Source organism: Grammomys surdaster, unplaced genomic scaffold (assembly GCF_004785775.1).
Source record: "Grammomys surdaster isolate TR1022 unplaced genomic scaffold, NIH_TR_1.0 61, whole genome shotgun sequence".
Lineage (NCBI taxonomy): Eukaryota > Metazoa > Chordata > Mammalia > Rodentia > Muridae > Grammomys > Grammomys surdaster.
The window spans coordinates 982,362-996,071 of record NW_021604563.1 but is presented as its reverse complement, the minus strand read 5'-3'; the positions used below and the strand labels follow the sequence as shown (position 1 = coordinate 996,071).

The following is a 13,710-nucleotide window of genomic DNA, read 5'->3' as shown; positions in this document are numbered from 1 at the left end:
TAGCATTCTTACCTCAGAGGGGTGCCCTGCAAAATGAGGACGCCTGCAACTCCTCTCATACTTATCCCACTCATGAAAAAAATGTGAACAATTGTGGGGATGGCTTTCAATCATGCTCTCCTCTGTTTGACCCCGGACAATCCCACTGAAACGTAGAAAGTAGGTCAGTTTATGATAATGAATTATGAAATATGGGGGAGCTGGGATAAGAGAATGGGGACCAGAAGACCTTACCCCAGGCCATGAATCACTAAGCAGATGATATAGATGATAAAAAGGTGATGTGTATACCAGAAGAGCTCAAAATAATTCCTGCGGATAAACTCCATAGCTGAAGTTACCATGAGAACCAAAGCTACAGTGGCAATCACTCCAGTAAGGCCAGCAATACTGGTAAATGCTGCATAAATCACTGTCTGTGAAAGGAGAAAATGTCAGCCTGGCACAAAAAAAATCCACCAGGAATACCATGATCTTCCTAATCATGACCAGATACCCATTCTTTGTCACCAAATCACCTCACCATGTTTGGAGACTGGATGGGATTTAGCCAAGAATCTTCTTCTTTCTCATGATGAGATAGACTGGAAAGAACAGAGGCAAGAGATCCATCCATGGCTTGTTGGCTTCTACTGTAGCGTTCAAAGTTAAATAGGTGTGCAATGATATGAATAGCTAAGAGGAAAGATGGGAAGTGTCAGGAACATTCTGGAACCACACCCCACTGAAATAAGAGACTCAACCTATAGTGCTGACTCCATAGTGTGCACAACTACACAGAAAGATCCAAGACCTTTTTTCCCCCACCCATTCAGTTCCCAAAGGAGCTGACTATATACTCCATGAATATGGATCTAAGAGGTGTCTCTTAAGTAGTTACAGGTGATGATTAAATATTTTTTTAATGTTTGTATACACAAGCAAGTAACACTACACCCTGAATCGCCTACTGTCCATGGCTGCATGCTTTGCCCAAGTTACCTGTGAATAGGCAGATCATATATGCCACCAGCTTATGGAAGATAAGGTTGTGATCCAATGGCTTTCTCAGTGTCCGGTTGCAAAACTACAAATGCAAAATCATCCTGGTCAGGTACCCACAGCCAGTCTTAGGAAATTCACTCATTCACACCAACATAGCTTAGGCACAGCACACCAATACCATGCCAGCCTCATCCACCAAAGGAGACCTCTGGCTTCCATTCCTAAGGACTTTGGTGTTGAGCTTTAGGTCCTCTTTCTTTAATGTGAAAGTTGAACTAAGAACAGCTGGAACTCACTGAGCAGGTGCCCCTCAGGAAGGATAGCAGATTTCGACACACAGGAATCAGGATCATCATGCTGTTAAAATTCAAGCACAGAGCAGATGCTCTGGCCAAGGCCAAGGTGGTCTGGAACAGAGGAGAAAAGAGAGACGCTACTTTATCTCAGCATCTAGCAGGTGAGGACTGGTCCAGTCTACTTTTCTAAGATGAGCAAATGGATACTAGAACAGCTTCCTGCACCCCTCCATCACCCTCTCTGGCATATCTGGCATATCAGGCCAATCTCTCTGTTTCCAAACAGAGGAAAATGTGCTGAATGTACTTAATTGAATTGAGAAATCTCCGTGAGAGTGGTTTGCAATTGTTGGGTGATATATTTACTAATGTGAGCAAGAACAAGATCCAATAATTCCACATTAGCAAAGACAGTCTATGGATGCAACATTTTGCAGAGGGTATTTTTATTTCATGCATTTAATTATGATTTTATTGTTTGCCTTTCATAAAATAGCCTTGGAGGTCATACATCCTTTTATATATATTTTAACTAAATGTTATATTAAGGTACAATTATGCATGATGACTATTTTATTCTCTTTTCTATATTTTCTAATACTGAAGTTATAATAAAGTAATACTTGCATAGAAAATAAAAATTTAACCAGTTATGCAAGACACATTTAAAATGAAACCCTTGGAGCAATATTCTCAAATATAGCTAGAGATAGAAAGGAGAGCTTTGTTCAGTACTTGGCACGGAAACACAGGGCCCATTCCATGCTAGGTAAGCACTGGCCCCCAAGAAAGTGTAATTTTTATGTGCAGAATTTTGGGATGATTTCCTTGAATGACCAGGAACCATAAAGCAAACTCAGTAAAAGGTCTAGGCTCATAATATGCTCAATTCCATGGCAGCTAAACCCAACCTCTTAACTTATATTACTGGTCTCCAAGTTCCTTTATGTTTTTGGAATGCTGGCTATGAATTTTGACAATCTTATGGCAGTATTTGGGTGGGGGAACAGCCAGGCTATTTTTTCATTACAATTCAGCTAATTGGTGAGTCTTACATGTGTGCCTGTGAATGACTAACTAAAAAGACAAGTGTGGGTGAGAATTCACAATATCTTAGCCCCTTTAAATAATTATTAAGGCACACCTCTTGTGTATTGGGAAAATCAATATTGTTAAAATGGATAAATTAATGAAAGTAGCATACAGATTCAATACAATTCCCCACGGGGTTCCAATGACATTCTTCACAGAACTAGAAAAGAACAATCTGAAATTCATATGAAGTACAAAAGGACTCCTAATGGCCAAAGAAACCTTTAGTAGAAAGACTAATGCTATAGGTTGTGGGGTCGTGTAAGGATAGCTTGGGTTTTGGTAGAAGCACTGACTGGAAATAACCCAGAGACCCAACAGGTGTCTATGCCGCCGCCCTCCCAGAATCCAGGCTCCTGACATGTGGTGAAGACCTCCATTTGATCTAAGCTGTTCAATCACGTGGGGCAATATAGCCCCTCCCTAAGAGAGGTTTACATCACCCTCCACAAGTAGAGAGTGTGACTATAGGCCTCAGGCCCTAGAGAGATTTCCATATCAAAGGCCAGAGGGCATAGCCAATTCCACATTCCTTTCCCAGACCCCCAGACCCCCAGATCCTCCTCCCTCCCTATTTAAGTCAGGTCCACCCTGACCTAAGTGGGGGTGCATCCAGATTCAACTACCATCCATCATGAAAGGACTCCTTGTGCCTTTTGGATCCTGCCGTGGAGTTCCACCGAGGATGCCCACCTCTTCAAGCAAGCTAGCATAGCAGCCGAGCAAAGTGAGTACTCCTTGCGGGGTGAGGTCAGGCTTCCCTCTCCCTCCCTTGCTTCTAGTCAGTTTCCGGCTGCCTCTTGGCCTGGGGATCCCCAGCTCAAGAACCCCTGCCCCCCCCATGGAACTTCAGACTGAGTTCGCTCCCCACCTGGAGGTGCCTCAGTGGCTTCTCACAGCTCAGCGCCTACCTGGCGCCGCGTGGAAGGGGACCACTCAAGAATCCCGTGCTTCTGCCTCTTTCCAGAGGTGCACCTCCCTGAGTCACCCACGAGGGTCGGAAGATGCTCGGGGACCCACAACTCAGCCCATCAAGATTCAAGAACCCACACCCACGACCACTGGAGAGCTAACTTCCCCGAAATAGGGATCACAAAACCTGATTTCAAATTATACATAACAACATAGACACAATGACACAAAACACATATTAAGGGATGGGGAGATGGTACAGCAGGGAAGAACATTGTTATGTAAGCATGAGGACCTGGATTCAAACCCCTAGCACCCAGGAAGAAAGCCAGGCATGAGAGCCACACCTGTAACCACAATGGCTAGGGAATGTGGGTGGAGACAGGAGCATCACTGGGGCTTGTTGGCTACCTGGCTAGCTCCAGGTTCCCTGAGAGACCCTGTCTCAAAGGAATAATGTGGAAAGGGATAGAGGAAAAGACCTAACATCTGGCTTTTGCATAGAAGTACTTAAACGTGTATACACACACACACACACACATCACACACAAAAAAGTAAATAATTTTAAAATTCAGATACATTGTCTGTAGGAATAGAATAGAGGACCCATAAATAAACCCATATACTTATCCCCACCTAAATTTTGACAACAGTGTCAGACACACACATTAAGAAAAATCCAGCCTCTTCATCAAATGATGCTGGAAAAGCTGGAGATACATCTATTGAGGGATGGAGGTAAACACATATGACTTTATAAAAATAAAATCAACTTAAAATGAATTAGAGACCTGAATATAAGGCCTCAAACTCTGATTGTGCTAGGGAAAGACATTGAGACAACGACTTCAATATATAAGCAAGTCTTTCTGCAAAAGAGTAATAACACAGGCCAAAACCCTAAGAATTGAAAAGTGAGATTATATGAAACTAAAGTTCCTCGGGGGCTAGTGAGATGGCTCAGCTGGTAAAGATGTTTGCTGCTAAGCCTGACAATCTGAGTTTGATCCCCAGGACACACATGGAAGAAAGAGAAATTCCCTTGTTGTAGCATGCATGTGTCTGTCTCTATGTCTGTGAGTATGCAGGGCATTAAAGCAGAAAAGGACCATAGAAGGAAAGGAAGAGATCTTATGTAAGGTGGAGGTAGAAAAAAATGAGAGGACTAGATTGCATGTGACTTGAAAGCAGAAGAGGGGACATTTCCAGAGTTAGGAATCCAGCAAGCTGGGCATAGGGGAGACTAGGAGAAGGCATTGTGAATAAGAACAAAGTCAAATCGACATATATGTATGAAAATATAATGGAAACCCATTACTTTATATGGTAATTTGAAAAAGGAAGTCAGGGAGGGAGGGAGGAAGAAATGTTGTCAACTATTAAAAAAAAAGAGGAAAAGAAAAAAAAACGAAAACCATTTTTTTTCATACACCGTAAACTCAGGACAATGTGGCCTCAGTAAAGCAAGTCAGGTCAAGGTTGCTATCATCCATAATGGCTTTCAACAGCAGGCAATGCAGTAAGCAAGAGCTTTCCTACTGCTTTCTCTCTCAGAAGCTTCACATGACCCTTGCTTTCTCCCACTGCTGAATCACACTCCGGCTGTTTTTGGTTGAGACAGCCTGTTCCATTGCAGAAGAAATTTTCTCTGCTCATCCCAAAGATCTTGTATTTTCCACATTGGCTCCCACAGTGTACTTATTTGAGTCACAGAGGGCTCTTGAAGCTAAAATTGGCAAGTGAATTGAAAATATATGACTATAATTTCACATCTCCACATTCTGTGGCAGTTATCCATCCAGGATGAATTCTTTTAGAAAAGAAAAGAAACAACAACAACAAAAACCAAACCAAAGCAACAAAAAAAAACCCTTTTCATTTCTGTGGCAGCATATAGAGCTATCCCAATGTATATTCAATTCTCTATATCAACCAATGTTATTGAAATTCTGTGGTCACTAAGGCATTATTTACTATGAGTTTAATTAAATTCCTTCCTCTGCTCCTTTGTTCCATGATTCATAGTTAATTGAATGGTTCTCTATATTCTCCTAAGATGAGCATGAATTTTAAAAATACCATAGGTAATGATTAAATTATGCTCCATCAATAGAAAGGTCTGATACTCTTCAAACATGAAAAGCGGTGGTATAGGCATTGTAGATATCTAAAAGCCAGTTTTTAAAATGTAAGTTTACCTTTTAGTTTTCTTTTGTACAAGCATATTGTATGTTGGTCAGATTCCCACCCATACCCTTCTTTATCTCACCCTCCTCCCTGCCTTCTAATCCTCTTTGCCTCACACCAGACAGCACACAGTTTTACTTCTACTTTCATGTCATATACACATGTGTGGCTTTATTTACCCATTTAAAACTTGAGACACCCTCCCCAACGACAGAAAACTGCATGTTTGCCTTTCTGTGGCTGATGTGATTCTCTTAATATAATTATCTTCAGTTGCATCGGTTGGGTTTTCTGCAAATAACCCAATTCTGTTTCTTCCTTATGGTTGAAGTAAGAAAGGCATTCTGTTGTGTATATACTACATTTTGTTTGTCTCTTCCTGTGCTAACAGTCCGTAGACATTTTAAGCCTGTTAAATGGAGCCTCCATAGTTCTAACAACTGCCTATTTGGGTAATGTAAACATGCTGGATTTGAAGATACCAGCTTGAAGTCCTTGAATGCAGTGTTGGGAAGAGATGCTTGCAGTTGTAAGCTAGAATGAGGTGTCTTGACTGCAGACACCTAAAAAGGTACATAAGACACACTGAGTGTAGTAAGTGATATTCCATCCAGTATCTGGAATGTGATCCCCTTTTTGACTGAATGAAAACATAATGAGCCCTACTGTATTTGTAGACACATATAATAAAAAAGAACAACTTTTATTAAATCAAAATGCAAAAGTAAGTAAACATTACCTATCTTTGGAACAAAAAAACAAAATGTGTGCCTGTCTGATGCATTTGTGAACATATCAGTGTGGCTGTTTACACATACAGCAACCTAGTAACCAGGTGATTGATCTCTAGGGAGTAGATAGAATGGGTTTTCACATGTTACTGACACACTTTGTTTACAATGTTTACAATGATAGTCATTGAAAACAGCATCATTGTAATTCATTTTTTCCCTTTTATTGAAAATAGGTTTTTCCCCTCACCTAATATATCTTGATTATGGTTCCCCTCCCCTTACTCCTCCCAGCTCCTCCCCACCTTCCTTCCCTTCTGGATCCACCCCTTTCTTTCTCTCATTAGAAAATAAGCAGGCTTCTAAGTGAATATAATATATAATATAGTGATAAGATAAAACAAAAACTAGTACAATGGAATAGGACAAAATGAAGAAAAGTGGCCTAAGAAAAGGAACAAGAAACAGAGAGTAGAACACTTAGCTGTAAACAGGATATCTCCATCAAATCTCTTCCCTTAGGGCTCAGAGAACCCAGTGGAAGAGGAAGAAAAGGAGGAGGAGGAGGAGGAGGAGGAGGAGGAGGAGGAAGGGGAGGAGGAGGAAGAAGAGGAAGGGGAGGAGGAGGAGGAGGAGGAGGAGGAGGAGGAGAGAGAGAGAGAGAGAGAGAGAGAGAGAGAGAGAGAGAGAGAGAGAGAGAGAGTCAGAGTCAATGGGGATGGACGACAGACACCAAGGAAACAAGGCCCTCTGAAGAAGAAGGGTCATTGCACATTTGAACTCACAGAGACTGAGGCCGTGTGAACAGAGCCTGTACCAGATAGAACTGAAAGGAGAAGTGGACCATCCCCAATTCTGGAGTTAACTCTAATTGATAACCACCTGCAAATGAAAATTCTTTCCTCCAAGACAGTCTCACTAGGGAAACAGACTACTCTTAAGAGTAGTGGGCCCCATGCCCAGCTGTAGATGCCAACAGAAGACGAAAATAGCATCTTTGGCAGTTCCTTGTCTCATAATGTCCTGTCAGGGCTGTTTTGTTGTTTTTTTTTAATTATCTCATTTTAAATTTTAATTTATATACATATATTACCCTACAGGTCCTTTGTGTATATATTATGGCTCCCACTTTAGTGTTTTTATGAGATTCTTGTGTGGTTCTCTATATCTATAATTCATTTCTAAATAGGGCTTTTAGAAATCAAAACAGCCACAGGATATCGGTATGATTCATTTTTCTGCAGTTGACTTTTTGGTCACGAAGAAGATCCTTAATAACTAGTCATATTTATTGTATCATTCTATTAATATAAGGCTATTTTAAGACAAATTAGCACTTCCTTTGGAACTTTTGTTTCTAAAGGGGGGTGGAGAATGAACTTCTCACGTAGAAAATAGCGGGGTGAAATAAGCAATAACCAGAACGTTCAAATGTGTCGTGTGATCTCAACGTGTGTCCTGTGATTATAATGACAAAAAGATCCTTTTAAAGGAGAGCTGCCTTTAAACATGAACACGGTGTGAGTCTTCGTGGAAATAAAGATCCGTGGAGATGAACGTGGTTTACCCAATCCCCACCTCTTAATCCATGCTACAGAGAAGTGGAAAGCAAGCTGCCAGAAGCACCCAGGTAGGTGCTCCACTCTGGAAAGAAACTGCCTCACTTCCGGGTTTCCTCCCAGCCACCTCCACATGTGTGGTCAGCTAACTCTGTCCCCCTTTTCTGTACCTGATTTACCACCTTTCCAGTCTTCTCATTTCTGTCCTTACCCTGAGATAACCCAACTTTTTGGTAGGCCTTGAGTTCTACAGCATCATACTCCCTCCCCTCCGTCCTATGTATCTATTTCACAGGAAGGCATTAAACCACAGCTGTGCTTGCTTAAGTTTTCGTTTAATTTTTAATGACATTTTGTTGCCTGCACGGGTCTGCATCAGATGGAGTACAAGAGCTGAAAGGAGTAGATGCGTGCCCCCCATCCCTAACCCAGAAGCTGTGTCCAGCTGATAACCACTTGCAAAAGAAGTGGAAGATTTTAACAAACAATAGCAATAACAAAAGGAGAGCAAATTAGTTTGGTAGTAATGGAACTTCAACTCTGTAGTTTGCACTTAGTAAGCTCGTATTATACACAAAGCATTGCATTACTGCACATGCATTAGTTCTTACAAGCCCCACAAAACTTAGTGTCTTAGGGTTTTACTGCTGTGAACAGACACCATGACCAAGGCAACACTTATAAGGACAACGTTTAGTTGGGGCTGGCTTACAGGTTCAGAGGTTCAGTCCATTATCATCAAAGCAGGAACATAGCAGTATCCAGGCAGGCATGGTTCAGGAGGAGCTGCGAGTTCTACATCTTCATCTGAAGGCTGCTAGCTGAAGGCTGACTTCCAGGCAGCTAGGGTGAGGGTCTTAAAGCCCATGCCCACAGTGACACACCTACTCCAACAAGGCCACACCTTCTAATAGTGCCACTCCCTGGGCTAAGCATATACTAACCATCACAATGCCTCATATTGCAATAAAAGCATTGATCCAAGAATTTAATGATTCAAGAAAAGTGTGTGTGTGTGTGTGTGTGTGTGTGTGTGTGTGTGTGTGTGTGTGTTTGTAAACTTGCAGGAGTCAGTTCTTCTACATGTGAGTCCCAGGTATCAAACTCAGGTAATCAGGCTTAGTGGCAATTGCCTTTACCTGCCAACGCATCTCACAAGCCTGAACCAAGATTTCCTTTTTAATCCTCTATTTTCTTCTTTTGTCTATTTATTCCTTACTATTTTCAAAACGTTATTTGACAGTGCTGGGAATTGAACCCAGAACTTGAGCATATCAGGCAAGTGTCCTATCATTTATATCTCTAGGTCATCAAACTCTTCCTTAAAATCATACACAGGAGACCATCTTACAGGGGACAATTGCTCTGGCCAAAGTGGAAGCAGCGGCAGGAGCTCTGTCTATTTAGCCATCTGGCACCCTGTAGGATCAATATCACCTGAGCTTTAGAAAACCAGCTGTGAATCACTGCCTAATAGTTTCCTTTAGTTCTTGTTTTCCTCGTTGGGCCTGAAGAGTGCATCCATTGTCAGATGTACCAAATAAAAAGACTGCCTGTTTACTTAAATTAGAACTTCATATGAAGCCAGGCGTGGTGTTACACGCCTGTAATCCCAGCTTTCTGGAGGCCAAGAGGCAGATGAGACCCTACCTCAAAAAAAAAAAAACCAAATTAAAAAATAACTTTACATGAACATGAGACTATGAATATTTTGTATACTTCTGTGTATAATTGGAGTGTATACCTATTAAATGCGATTCATTGTTCATCTGAAATTCAAATTTCAATGAGCATCCTGTATTTCCCCCCTGGTAAACCTAGCCCCAGAAGAAATTAAAACTCTGGATCAGGAAGGAGCAGAAATGGAAGACTGTAACAAATAACATCAACCACAAAAGAAAACAGTAGCCAGGCCTGGTGGCACGTGCCTGTAATCTCAGCTGTCTGGGGGGCAGAGGCATGAGGATTACAAGAGCTAGGCCATTGTGGGGCCACATTGTAAGACTACATCTTAAAAAGAAGAAAGAAAATAAAAAAACAACATAGAAATTCTCCACATCACAGCACAATACTTACCCCAAGAATTTCTCTCGTGTAATAGTACTTGTCAGACTTCTCGTAATTCAGGAAGGCATACACAAACAGAAAAATGTTCAGCCCCAACCAAGAAACCTAGAAGAAGCAAACAGGGAACATGGAAGGAGTTGGGAATGGTGTACGAAAGAGATAGAAAATGATATGGGCATCTTGAGCACTTTGTCTTCATCTACTTTCATTTTAAATTACTATAGTCCTGTCAGAATCTAACCTGTTTTCAGAGTGAACAATCTGAAACATGCATTAGATGTTGGGGAGCAGGATCAGCAAGTTAAAGCCCATGGCTAACATCTGGCTCATCACCAGATTTCATGTCCTGAAAACTCAGTGTCTGAATTTTTGTTTCCCTTTAACTGATTGAAAGCATCAAGAGAATAATGCATAGTGACATAAAAATGATATGGAGAAGAAGGAGGAGGGGTGAGGGGATTGGGAGTTCCTGGGTGGGTGGGGGATGGGGTAAGGGGACAACATATGAAATGTAAATAAAACATCCAATAAAAAAAGAAATAGTTAATAAATCCATTAATCAATCAATAGCATTCTTAGAACTATGACAAAATAAATAAACAAAAAAAAAATGGTATGGAACTCAGATGTCGTTAAGTGTATATATAAAGTGGGAGTAGAATGGACCTGCTCTGGTCCATATTGTTTAGGGATGTTTTTTGTCTTGCTATGGTGAAGCTGAGTAGCTAGAAAAAGAGACCAAATAGCTTGCATAAACCTAAAATACACAGCTGGCTTTCTTTGGAAACATTTGCCAGTTCCTAGACAGACTGGAGCTTTCAAACAACTGCACCTAAAAGATGGCGCTAAGTAAACATATGAATTTCTGAAGAAACCAAGAATAAACTTAGCATCTTTAAAACAATGCCCACTGGGAGTTAAAAAAAAAAAAAACGGCCGAACCATTCCCAGATCAGCCAGTCTCTTTAATTACACCCTGACATTTTTTCTGCTTATAGGTTGTGAGACTTTTTTTTTCTTTTACAAGTTAACCTATTGTTTTGGACTTTGCTTGAGCTGTGAAGACTGTGTGTGTCTGACCAAACCTCTGCACACTGGCTAAGACGACAATTTGGAACCCACTATGTGTTGCCATGGAGATGAACCAACTGAGCCCTACCTCAAGTTTGGAGGTGCTAGTCTGCAGCTGAGCAGATCTCTGTAGCACAGGGATATGCCTTTTGATACATCCCTTACCCCAAATCCCCAAGTATAAAATCATCCCACAGGTAAAGGGCCTTAGCCTTCATATGACCTAGCTACAGACAACTCATAGACCTGTAGCAGTAGAGTAAGGTGGTGTTAAGTATAACACTGGAGTGAACACCTGAGGCTCAAATTCTAGTGCCACCATTTAGCACCTCTGTAACCTTAGACATTTAAATTTTTAGATCAATTCTTTCACTTGTAAAATGAGTTATCTACCTCATAGCAGTTGTAGGGCTTGCAACAACAAATGCTTGTGAAATATACTTTGTGTATAGGTGCTTAATAAATGCTAATTTCAGAGCTGAAGTTCCATTATTACCAAAATAGCTCTCCCCCACTCTCTCTCTCCCCCTTCCTCCCTCCCTTCCTCCATCCCTCTCTCTCTTCCTCCTTTCCTCCCCCCATTCTTCCTTCTTTTTTGTCTTTTGTCCTTCCATCCCTCCCTCCATTCCTTCTGTTTTCGTGTGTGAGAGCGATGGGGTCTCATTTTAGCTGGTTTTGCCCAGCTAGTCTTGAGCTTCTAGGCTTAGACTTTCCTTCCAGCACAGCCTCTCAAGTTAGCTGGGACAATAAGCACCACATTCAATCAATTCCTCCCTGCCTCCTTTGCCCAGAATCGATTTATTTTAGAGACAGTGGAAAAGGACAGTTGAAAGGCACAGATATTTGGAGTAGGAGGTGTATGGGAGGAGTTGGAAGGAAAAGAGGGGAATGATGTACATATAGTATTCTTATGAGAAATTTTCTAACAAATAAAGTGGGAGGTGAGTGGATTTGATGAACAGAAAAACTTATTTGGGGGGATCAGAATATTTCTGGATGTGGAGTGGACTCAGGAACACAAAACTCTGCATTGTTCCATGACCACCTGTAGGCAAGATAACTGAGATACAGCAACATCGAAGAGCCACTGTGGATGGAAAAGAAGGTGCAGTGCAAGACCTGGGAAGAAAGAGTAAAAATATTTTTGAGTAATTTATTCATTATTTAAAAATAGTACATAGGGGCACATGCCAGAAATAGCAAGAAGTTGAGCCTGCCAGCAGAGCTGCAGAAGAAAGGATGGAAACTAGAAGCCAGAGAGTTAAACACAAGTGCAGGAGAGGGGATGCAGTGGCTTCTAGAGCAACAAACAGCCTTGATCTGAAGCTAATCGGTTCACTTAATGAATCGCCCATTCCTCCACCAGTTGATCTATCACCACCCACCCATACCATGTGGGACCTGAAGTCTGGACAGGATAAATATTTGGTCAAGGTCATCTAGTAGCAAAACTGAAAGCACTTGCCAGGTTTCCCGTCTCCTGAGCTAATGATTTCTCTTATAGTGCAGAAGGAAATAAACACAGGGCACCGAATATTAAAAACATAAATCATGGGATAGCCTGATTAAAACAAGCTCTTGGCTTTTCATTAAATATTAAATAAAATCCCTGTAAGGGCAATGCATAGTTTTTACCTGTAACACCTGAAAAGTCTTATAGAACTCAAGAAAAGTGATAGAAAAAAAGAAGGGAAGGAAAGAAGGAAGAGAGAGAGGGAGGAAGGAGAGAGAGAGAGAGGCCTAGAAGAAAAACAAAATCCTAGGAGAGTGAAGTAGGACATGGGCCCCTCACACATAGGTGTGTCTGTGTGACTTACAAATGTAGGAAGAATGGTTAAGAAAAGGGATGGTGTGTGTGTGTGTGTGTGTGTGTGTGTGTGTGTGTGTGTAGGTAAGTAGGTAGAAAGGGATTCCATGTAAGAATGGTGAACAAGTAAGTTCTGGCCTGAACACCAGTGAACTGGATTTGAGTCAGAGTCATAATTTGTCAATTCACTGTGTGCCATCTTTATTGATTTTCTTCATAAAACTCAGGAGATCATTTTATATCTACTCTGTGTAGTGCAGGAGCTAGCTATCAGCATGTAGACATGAAAGACTCTAAATGTGACTAATTCTGATATGCTGTGCATCTGAAATACACAGTCTTCTGAAGACTTAGAAATAAACAATAGAAATTATATTGGTATTGTATATGTCACTTACATGTGGAAAGAATGTCCACAAGTTACACTGCTCGAATCTCACCTGCTTCTTTTTGTCCTTTTCAGCACAAGTATGAGATAATTTAGAAATCCCACGAGTGACTCACAGTCTATTTCTATAGAGCATTGCTGGGTCAAGATGATCTCAAAGATCGCTTTAATCTCAAGCATTCAATTATTTTATGAAATCTTGATGTCAGCATTATAGGGGAGATAGAAATGAAGGCTCTGTGTCAATAGTTTGGAAATAAGATAGACAGGAAAAGAGAAAAAATGAAAACAAATTTCAACTGCAAGTCCTCATTGTTTGGCAACCTCAACAACTGCCAATCATCTGGCTTTCTTCTCTCATCTGGCCTAGAGTTGGCTTTTTCTACATGTTAACTGGTTTTTATAAGGCAAATAATTGCTATGGACACTTTCTCTTTTGAATAACCTCACAAATGTTTACAAACATGATGTCTTCTTACTCAGCTAGCATCCCTAATTAATAGAAAATAAGATACCACTTACCAGAAACAAAACTGAGAGCCAGTGGTTAACCAGCCAGTTTCCCATTGTCAAATGGAGATTTAGAGCCTCCCTAGGAGCAGTCTGGATTCTCTG

General features: G+C 41.1%; 1 protein-coding gene across 1 annotated transcript in view; it reads right to left on the bottom strand.

The window, feature by feature from the left end:
- Nox1 (NADPH oxidase 1) overlaps positions 1–13,710 on the bottom strand; it is a 24,756-nt gene extending 11,046 nt beyond the window's left edge. Inside the window, exons 1-7 of the mRNA XM_028778279.1 lie at positions 13,618–13,710; positions 9,839–9,934; positions 1,281–1,391; positions 982–1,066; positions 524–675; positions 235–416; positions 13–145 (exon numbers count right to left, since the gene is read on the bottom strand). Coding sequence (XP_028634112.1) covers positions 13–145; positions 235–416; positions 524–675; positions 982–1,066; positions 1,281–1,391; positions 9,839–9,934; positions 13,618–13,662 — 804 coding nt within the window. The 5' untranslated portion in view covers positions 13,663–13,710. The remainder of the gene's footprint in view (positions 1–12; positions 146–234; positions 417–523; positions 676–981; positions 1,067–1,280; positions 1,392–9,838; positions 9,935–13,617) is intronic.